The sequence below is a fragment of the Carcharodon carcharias genome, chromosome 13 (genome assembly GCF_017639515.1).
Source record: "Carcharodon carcharias isolate sCarCar2 chromosome 13, sCarCar2.pri, whole genome shotgun sequence".
Taxonomy (NCBI): domain Eukaryota; kingdom Metazoa; phylum Chordata; class Chondrichthyes; order Lamniformes; family Lamnidae; genus Carcharodon; species Carcharodon carcharias.
In genome coordinates this window covers 99,051,231-99,060,909 of record NC_054479.1, presented here as the reverse complement: position 1 = coordinate 99,060,909, position 9,679 = coordinate 99,051,231, and the positions used below count along the sequence as shown (strand labels likewise).

At 42.9% G+C, this 9,679-nt stretch overlaps 1 protein-coding gene across 1 annotated transcript; it reads left to right on the top strand.

Annotated features, from left to right (window-relative positions):
* The first annotated feature begins 5,174 nt into the window (after positions 1-5,174).
* On the top strand, positions 5,175-6,788 carry LOC121286116 (potassium voltage-gated channel subfamily A member 1-like). Its single transcript, XM_041203105.1, has one exon. It carries the CDS (start codon positions 5,175-5,177, stop codon positions 6,786-6,788), a length of 1,614 nt encoding a protein of 537 aa, XP_041059039.1.
* The last annotated feature ends 2,891 nt before the right edge of the window (positions 6,789-9,679 follow it).

Here is a 9,679-nt window from a genome sequence, read left to right as displayed (position 1 = left end):
AAAAGCTTTGACAAAAAAGTCTCTTTTTTTCAGCAATATAAAGTTCTGTACTACCAAATGACTATTTACATTATTACTAATCCCATCATCATTTTAAGAAGCTAGGGCATATTGCGTCACAATCATCTGAGAAAATAGACTTCAGTTGTGTTTGTGCATTATTTTATAAAAAATCATATTGTGCAGCCATTCCGATCAATATGCTTAAAACTTCACTGTATGGATTCCTAAAACTCATGAGGTAACTGTTAGTCAGGCTGCCTTTGAAAAATCTTTGTTTAAGGAGAGATCTAAACACGAATTTGTTTTTTAAAAACTAAAACAGAGCCATGCCTACAATATGACTGGGATTCTAATCGTTAGTGCATTGTGCAAACTGTCAAAGTCCTGGGCTTAAAAGCTGTAAACAATTCAACATTTCAATTTGCTAGTGCTATTGGGGAGTGGGGCTGGCGGTTGTGGTGTTGGGGGTGGGGGCGTTAAACTAGATTGACAGGGGGATTGAAACCTGAGGGCAAATTCAGGGTGGGAATGGGAGATAGAAAACGAGTGACTCTGAAAGATAGAAGAAGCACAGGTTAAAAAGTGTACAGCACAGGAATTTGGCAGTGTTAAAAGGGGAGGCAGTGGCATAGTGGTATTGTCACTGGACTAATATTCCAAAGACCCAGGATAATTCTCTGGGGACCTGGGTTCAAATCCCACTATGGCGAATGGTGAAATTTGAATTCAATAGAAATCTGGAATAAAAGGTCTGATGACGACCATGAAACCATTGCTGATTGTTGTAAAAACCCATCTGGTTCACTAAAGCCCTTTAGGGAAGGAAATCTAGGAAAATTCTAACTTGGTCTGGCCTACATGTGACTCCAGATATGGTTGACTCTCAAATGCCCTCTGAACAATGGCAGTTAGGGATGGACAATAAATGTTGGCCTAGTCAGTGATGCCCACATCCCATGAATGAATAATAAAAAATGTATATATGTAACTGCAAGCAGTATAGCAAATAAAGCTGATGAGCTAAGGGTACAGATAGACACATGGCAACATGATATCACCACTATAACAGAAACTTAGCTTAGAGAGGGGCAAAAATGACAGCTCAACATTCTTGGATATAGAGTTTTCAGACAGGATGAGGAGGGGAATAAAAAAGGCGGGGGTGTAGCATTATTGGTTAAAGAATCAACTATAGCTGTGAGGAGGAATGATATACTAAATGAAGCATCAAATGAGGCCATAGGGGTTGAGCTTAGAGTAAAAAAAAGGCAGCCAGAGTGCTGTGAGTTTACTATAGATCCCCAAATAGTTGAAGGGAGTTAGAAGAGCAAATATGTAAGCAAACACAAACACAATAGGGCAGTAATAGCTGGAGACTTCAACTACCCTGATGTCAATTGGAATACTAACAGTGTGAGGGCACAAAATTGTTCAACTGCAATCAAGAGAACTTTTTTAGCCAAACCCAACAAGACGGGGGTGCAATAGGAAATGAAGCTGGGCATGTGAATGAAGTAGCAGTGTGGAACCATTTTGGAGACAGTGACCATAACATGGTTAGCATGTTTTAGCATGATTATGGAAAAGGACAAAGATAGAACAGGAGTAAAAGTTCTAAATTGAGGGAAGACAAATTTTATAAAGCTGAGATGTAAACTGGTGAAAGTGAATTGGATACAGCTACTATAAGGGAAAACAGTGTCAAAGTAGTGGGAGGCATTCAAAAGCGAGATTCTACAGGCACAGTGTAGACATGACCCCACAAAGAAAAAGGGTGGTTATCCCGAAGTGTTCAGGGTTAGATAAAGCAGAATAAAACTTCTGACAGTCAAAAAAAGCTGAATCCTGTAAAAAACCTAGAGGAGTGTAGAAAGTGCAGGGGCGAAGTAAAAAAGGAAATTAGGAAAGCAAATATATTGGCAGGTAAAATCAAAGAAAACCTGAAGATGTTTTACCAGTATATTAAGGGCAAGAGAATAACTAAGGAAAGGGTAGGGCTTATCATGGTAATTTACATGTTGATGCTGAAGATATGGGCAGGGTTCTCAATGAGTACTTTGTCTTTGCCTTCACGAAGGGGAGGGATGATGCAGACATCCTAGTTAAAGAGGAGTGTGAAGAATTAGATACAATAAGCACATCGAGAGAGGAAGTACTGGAGGGACTCACATCCTAAAGGTGGATAAATCACCAGGGCCAGATGGATTGTATCACAGGCTGTTAAAGGAAGCCAGGGAGGAAATAACGGATGCTCTGAGGATCATTTTCCAATCCTCACTTGATACAGACGAGGCACCAGAATATTGGAGGTCTGCAAATGTTGTACCGCTATTTAAAAAGGGTATGAGGGATAGGCCAGAAAATTATAGGCCAGTCAGTCTGACTTCAGTGGTGGGCAAATTATTGGAATTCTGAGACAGGATAAACTGTCACTTTGGCATGGATTGATCAGGGTTTGTCAACATGGTTTTGTTTGGGGAAGATCGTGTCTTACTAACTTGATTGAATTTTTTGAGGAAGTTACAAGGAGGATTGATGAGGGTTGTGTAGTGGATGTTGTCCACATGGATTTTAGTAAGGCATTTGACAAGGTTGCACATGACAAACGTGAGATCCCATGGGATACAGGGGAAGGTGGCGAGTTGGGTCCAAATTTGGCTCAGTGGCAGGAAACAAACGGTAATGGTCAATGGATGTTTTTGTGAATGGAAAGTGGTTTCCATTGGCGTTTCATGGGGCTCAGTGTTGGCGCCCTTGCGTTTGTTGTATATCTTAATGATTTGGGCTTAAATGTGGGAGATACGGTAAGGAAATTTGCAGACGACACAAAAATTGGCTATGTAGTCGATAGTGAAGAGGATAGCTGTTTCTCCAGAAGGATATCAATGATTTGTTTGAGTGGGCAGAAAAGTGGCAAAGGGAATTCAATCCAAAAAGTGTGAGGTAGTGAATTTGGGGAGGCCAAACAAAGCGAGGGAATACTCAATAAATGGGAGGATATTGAGAGGGACTGAGGAAGTGAGAGACCATGGTGTGCATGTCCACAGGTACCCGAAGGTAGCAGGCCAGGTGGATAGGTGGTAAAGAAAGCATATGGAATGCTTTCCTTTATTGGACGAAGTATTGAAAACAAAAGCAGGGATGTAATACTAGAACTATATAAAACGCTGCCTAGGCCACAGCTAGAATTTTGTGTACAGTTTCGGTCACCACATTACAGGAAGGACATAATTCCTCTGGAGAGAGTGCAGAGGATATTTACAAGAATGTTGCTGAGCCTGAAAATTGCAGCTATAAGGCAAAATTGGATAGGCCAGGGTTGTTTTCCTTGGAACACGGGAGTCTGAGGAGTGACCTAACTGAGGTGTACAAAATTATGAGGGGCCTAGATAGGGTGGGCAGGAAAGACCTATTTCCCTTAGTTGAGGGGTCAATTACTCGGGCATAGATTTAAGGTAATTGATAGAAGGATTAGAGGGGACATGAGAAAAAACTTTTTCACCCATAGGATGGTTAGCATTTGGAATTCACTGCCTAAATTGGTGGTTGAGGCTGAAATGCTCAACTCATTTAAAAGGTACCTGGATCTGCATCTGAAGTGCTGTTACCAACAAGGCTATTCACCAGGTGCTGGAAAGTGGGACTAAAATGAGTGGCTAGTTTCTTTTTTTTTTGGCGCAGACACAATGGACTGAATGGCCTCTTTCTGCACCATAACTGCTCGATAGTTCTATGGTTAAAGGCATTATTACAAACCAACCATGTTTACAACTGAACTTTTTGAGGTGTGGGGTGTTGGGTCGAATATAATAGTTCTAGTGATAGAAGGCTGGGTACACTTTGTTGGAATCAGAAATACCAGCAGTAGATCAGGATCTAATTAGATAATAGATAAATAATCCAAATATTTTTGATTAATTTTGTTTTGGTGTCTATAAAATTACTTGTCACTGAGACATGCCTCAATGTTCCACAAACTAATGGAACCTCGCAATGGAGCCCATACATTCTCCAAATCACTGACCTGACAAACTCTTTAAACACCATGCTGAGTAAATAAAATCACACACACATGCTCTTTGACTTAATTTTAATATTCTACCTGCCTGATTCATTCCTTGAAATTATTCTATGTAAAAGCCAGGGAAGGGTTGATTTCTGGATGTAGGATGTTGTCTGGACTCGAGAGTTTTAGTTATGAGGAGAGATTGGATAGACTGGGGTTATTTTCCTTGGAGCAGAGGAGATTGAAGGGGAACATGATTGAGGTGTATAAAATTATGAGGAGCATAGATAGGGTAGACAGGAAGGAACTTTTCCCCTTGATCCAGGGATCAATAACCAAGGGGCATTGATTTAAGTAAGGAGCAGGAAGTTTAGAGGGGATGTGAGGAAGAATTTTTTCACCCAGAGGGTAGTGGGAATCTGGAGCTCATTGCCTGAAAGGATGGTAGAGGCAGAAACTCTCATAACATTTAAGAAGTATTTAGATGTGCACTTGCGATGCCATTGCATACAAGACTATGGGCCTAGTGCTGGAAAATGGGATTAGAATAGTTAGGTACTTGTTTGACCAGCGCAGACTCGATGGGCCTAAGGGCCTTTTTCTGTGTGGTAGACCCCTATGACTCTATGATTGAGGATGAAGTCCAGGTTTGCTTCTCAACAGTCTCTCGTGGCAGGTACCTGGACTGAGTCTCGAACCCTGGGATTGGAGAGGGAGTGGATAAGGTAATGATGGAGGTTAGCGGTAGGGGACGGGGTAGGGTTAGGGGAGAGGGTGAGGTGAGTGGGGAGGATAGGGCTAGGTTAGGCTTTTGGTGTAGGGTTTTGGGTACAGGGTGATGGTCTCGTGGAGGAGGGTTAGTAAGGAGGCTAGGGTTAAGGGGGAGAAGGTTGGGGGAACGGTGGATGACAACTCTGCTCCTCACCTCAAGCATTCGACGTCAGAGAGAGCTGGAATAATTTACTCGTTGCTCATCCGGGTTCCGCTCCTGTAACCAATGGTTTGATATATCTCTGTGTCTCCCTCTGGGATGGGGGCTGGTTCTGATTTCCACTGCTCTCTCCTCTCTCTGTCAGCGCTCCAGCTTACCCGCTGACTGATGTGTTGTTGCTGGATGTGGGAATCAGTGAGGGAGCCGCGCTGTTGAATATTTAATGGCTCGGGGATGGACATAGCTCTGGTGAGGTTGCAGGACGGCGGTGCGGCTCTGGGGAGCTGTCAGAGAGGCAACAGCATCTCGGCGCACTTGGGTGTGAGCGCTGCCCCGGACAGTGGCTGGCCCGACCCCCAGCCGCTTCGTGGCCCCTCGGCCGGCAACATGAACGACATGAACGCGGCGGGGCTGCCCGACAACCTGCTGAAAGCCGTGGACCAGGGGCCGCCGGTGGACAACCTGCAGCTGCTGGACGTCAACCGCTCGGAGCGAGTGGTCATCAACATCGCCGGCCTCAGGTACGAGACCCAGTTGAGCACCTTGAGCCAGTTCCCGGACAGTCTGCTGGGCGACCCCGAGAAGAGAATGAGGTACTTCGACCCGTTGAAAAACGAGTACTTCTTCGACCGCAACCGCCCGTGTTTCGACGGGATCCTCTATTTCTACCAGTCGGGCGGCAGGATCCGGAGACCCGTCAACGTTTCCATTGACATGTTCGCCGACGAGATCCGCTTCTACAAACTGGGACCCGAGGCCATGGAGAGATTCCGGGAGGACGAGGGCTTCATCAAGGAAGAGGAGAAGGCTTTGCCCAAGAATGAGTTCCAGAAGCAGATGTGGCTCCTGTTTGAGTACCCCGAGAGCTCCAGTCCAGCCCGGGGCATCGCCATCGTCTCGGTGTTGGTTATTGTCATCTCCATCATCATCTTCTGCCTGGAGACCCTGCCCGAGTTTCGCGATGACCGCTACAGCGCCGAAAAGCAGGCGCTCAATGGGACCCAGAGCCAGAGCAGCACCAGCCTGGTTGACCCCTTCTTCATCATTGAGACCACTTGTGTGGTCTGGTTCACCCTGGAGCTGCTGGTGCGATTCCTGGCTTGTCCCAGCAAGTCCGTCTTCGCCCGGGACATCATGAACATCATCGACATCGTGGCCATCTTCCCTTACTTCATCACCCTGGGCACCGAGCTGGCCGAGCAGCAGTCTAATGGTCAGCAAGCCATGTCTTTGGCCATCCTCAGGGTCATCCGCCTGGTGCGGGTTTTCCGCATCTTCAAGCTGTCCAGACACTCCAAGGGGCTGCAGATCCTGGGCCAGACTCTCAAGGCCAGCATGAGGGAGCTGGGTCTGCTCATCTTCTTCCTCTTCATCGGGGTCATCCTCTTCTCCAGCGCCGTGTTCTTCGCGGAGGCGGACGAGCCCAGGTCCCATTTCTCCAGCATCCCCGACGCCTTCTGGTGGGCGGTGGTCACCATGACCACGGTGGGCTACGGCGATATGAAGCCGGTCACCATGGGCGGCAAGATCGTGGGATCCTTGTGTGCCATCGCCGGTGTGCTGACCATCGCCCTGCCCGTGCCCGTCATCGTCTCCAACTTTAACTACTTCTACCACCGGGAGACGGACAACGAGGAGCAGGCTCAGTACCTGAAGGACGACACGGAGAGCGAGGCCAGTCACTCGGAGGAGCTGAAGAGAAGCAGAAGCTCCCTGGGCAAAGCCTTGGAGAACAGTGAAGGGGTGAACAATGGCGCCGGGGCCCACCTGAAGGCCAACAGTGCCCCGGACATAAGGAAATCTCTGTACGCACTTTGTCTGGATCCAAATACAGAAACGGACCTGTAGCCCGACCTCAGGGCGCTTCAACTTTCCACATTAGACCGCTCCGTGTAGAAGGACATGCTTTAAAATAAAACACACATCATTTGTACAAACCACAGAGGTTAGATTAGTTAGGCGGGAAGAAACTGCAAATTTTATACATCATTCTTTACCAGACTAAAGAAAAATTCCAGGTGCACACTTTGGCGCCGTTTCTTAAACTGGGGGGAAAATATGTTGATGAGACAACTCTTTATCAGTTTTGTCCAGGTGCACAATAGGACAGCATGTACATAGTTCGAACAATTCCGTGTTGTATTTGTTGTGCCTTTATGTAAATTGGAAACAAATGTGAGGTCTTCAAATTCCCTAAGTATTTTTGAATTGTTATGTGAAGGAAGGTGTGGAGTAGCTCGGTTTAACTTTTGCTGTGAAGAAGAAAGATCGTGGACTGTTTAATCTTTTGTTTTCTGCTTTATTTCTTTAACGTTTTGGGTTTTTTTTTTGATGAAGTGGCAAGTCAATGGGACGGGCGGGAAACGATTTAAACACGGAGAAAACACCTGTAGTGATGAAGGTTCGCAACAGCTTTTGTATTATTTGCAGTGTAATTACCTTCAGAGAGAGGGAGAAAAATATCCAACAGTTGATTTGAAGGGTCCTTTGGTAATGAAGACAACGTTAGAGTACTTTTATGTTCACAGTATAGTTTTTCAATGTCTTCATGAAATAAAATTCGAAGATCATACAAGAATTACCGAACAGTATGTTTAGATAATTGGAGCTTCTCTTAATTACTTCATATTACTGGAGATTGAAATCCGCAACTCCAGCTTTTTGTACATATTTTCCACATTTGGAGAAGTACCTGACTCTCTCTTTGCTGGTAGAGCTGTCAAAGCATATTGTAAGTTCACTTAACGTGTTGCAAATCAGCTACTGTACGCAAAGATCCAAAGGAATTTACTTGAGGATCCCCTTGATCATGTTTGTAATGACCTAAGTGAATGCATTGTTTTATATTATTGCTGTAAAATAATGATTTTAAAATCTGTGCATATTTATCCTGAACAGTAAATCTGCAGAACTGGGTTATCTGAGAACAAATGAAGATTGGGATTAAGTACCAGAAGTTAAACACATGAACTGTGAAGTAATAAAAATTGACACCACCACAGACAAAGAAACGACAAAAAAGTTTTTTGAACTGGAAACAGATTTTAGATGATTACAAATCATTCTGGATTTGATACTTGCTATGAATCATCCTTTATCTTGTGAAAATATTTAGAGGAAGTGGACTTTTGGACAACATTATAAGTTAGGGACTGGCTTCTAACTACCCCAAATCTATAACCACTTAAAACAAATCTTGTGATATGGAAGGATTTTTACCAGATTCTGCACTGATATTGAGAACACCCATATCTTCAAATGGACAAACACTTGTCTCTTGTGAGTGGCTCACTGCTACAGGCGATCAAAGGTTAGTTTTTTTACCATTTTTAAAAAAAATTTTGCTTTGTTTAAAAAGTAAAAAAAAATACAAATTTAACAAGAGTATCGTTGATTTCATTAAGAATCACAGGGCATTGTGAAGTTAAAACATTTCTCAAAGTACATATTATCTACATCCATGACAGATGTACAGGACCTTTCATTCTTTTGCAGCTGTTTTGGCATTTAATGTACAGATAATCACTGGGTTTATTGTAAGGATCAACAAAGAGCCATCATGCTGACTTCAGTGTGAGCTTATTATAGAAGAAGCTGCTTTACTGGGTGACATTACTTTGATTGGCAGGTAGTGTTCTGTTGCCTTAGGCCTCACAATCTGTTATTTTCCAATTTTGATCACACAATGTTAATTCGAAGATTTTTCACATCAAGTTTGTAAATAGCTCACGATCTCTGTGATCTTGATATTACATTTAAAGTTTTCTCCAGCTTTGAGTACATGGAAATTTTATAAAATAACTTAACCATTAATTATAATGATCTATTTCATAGAGAATTTTCAAAAAACGCCTGAGAATGTTTTGCAAACACATATATATGATATGGATTGTACAACCACGTGGGGGTGATTACACCATCAGAAATGATGCCCTTATTTAACAAAAATGAATTCCCAATTTCAAAACAGCTGAAGTGATAGTCACCAGCATCAGTGCCAATCAGTTTTTCTTAAATTAATAAGGGTGTTTTGACTCATAATTTATGGGTCTTCCCTTGATATCACCCTCTTCTGCACCCCATGGGTCCTTAAGATAAATTTAATTTGGCTTGCAGTAAGTCTGTTTAAAATGAATGTTTGTATCTGTTACTTACAGCTCTTTACCATTCAGCAGGGTACATATGTCAGCAGCCTCAAAGATCAAATGAATTCAGGTGGCTGACTGTTTCAACATTACAGGGTAAAGATTTTCTTTGGTTGCTGTGTGATCGCGACCTCATAAACACAGCAGGAAGATTTTTTCTGATCAATTCTAGCAAAGGCATAAATACATTTTCAGACAACATGTTTTCAATTTTGCTAGAAATAGTAATCAGAGGAAATACTCCTGTTTCATTACAATGGTGCAGATATGTAGTGGCCAAGGAAAAAACATCCCCTACTGTCATCTTATTTTGCTTGGTGTTATCTCTATTTGTTTCTTATGCACAGACATGTTAAAGATTGTACTTTTCATTAATGATGTGCTGGGTTCCTTTGTATTTCGTTATTTGTGAACATTTGTTCAAAATGTTATTGGCAGAGCATATGAATTCATATTTTATGTATTGAGTGGCATGAGTAATTGTCATGTTTTATTCAGAGAATTAAATTTTAATTGATAGCAGAATTATATGAAGAATGTTCCATTTTAGTGCAGCATTTATCTTCAAGAAAAGTGTTTACTAGCTCCTGATCT

What these genes read in the sequence shown, in the direction of transcription:
- LOC121286116 (XM_041203105.1), top strand. Translation starts at nt 5,175, where the DNA reads ATGGACATAGCTCTGGTGAGGTTGCAGGACGGCGGTGCGGCTCTGGGG.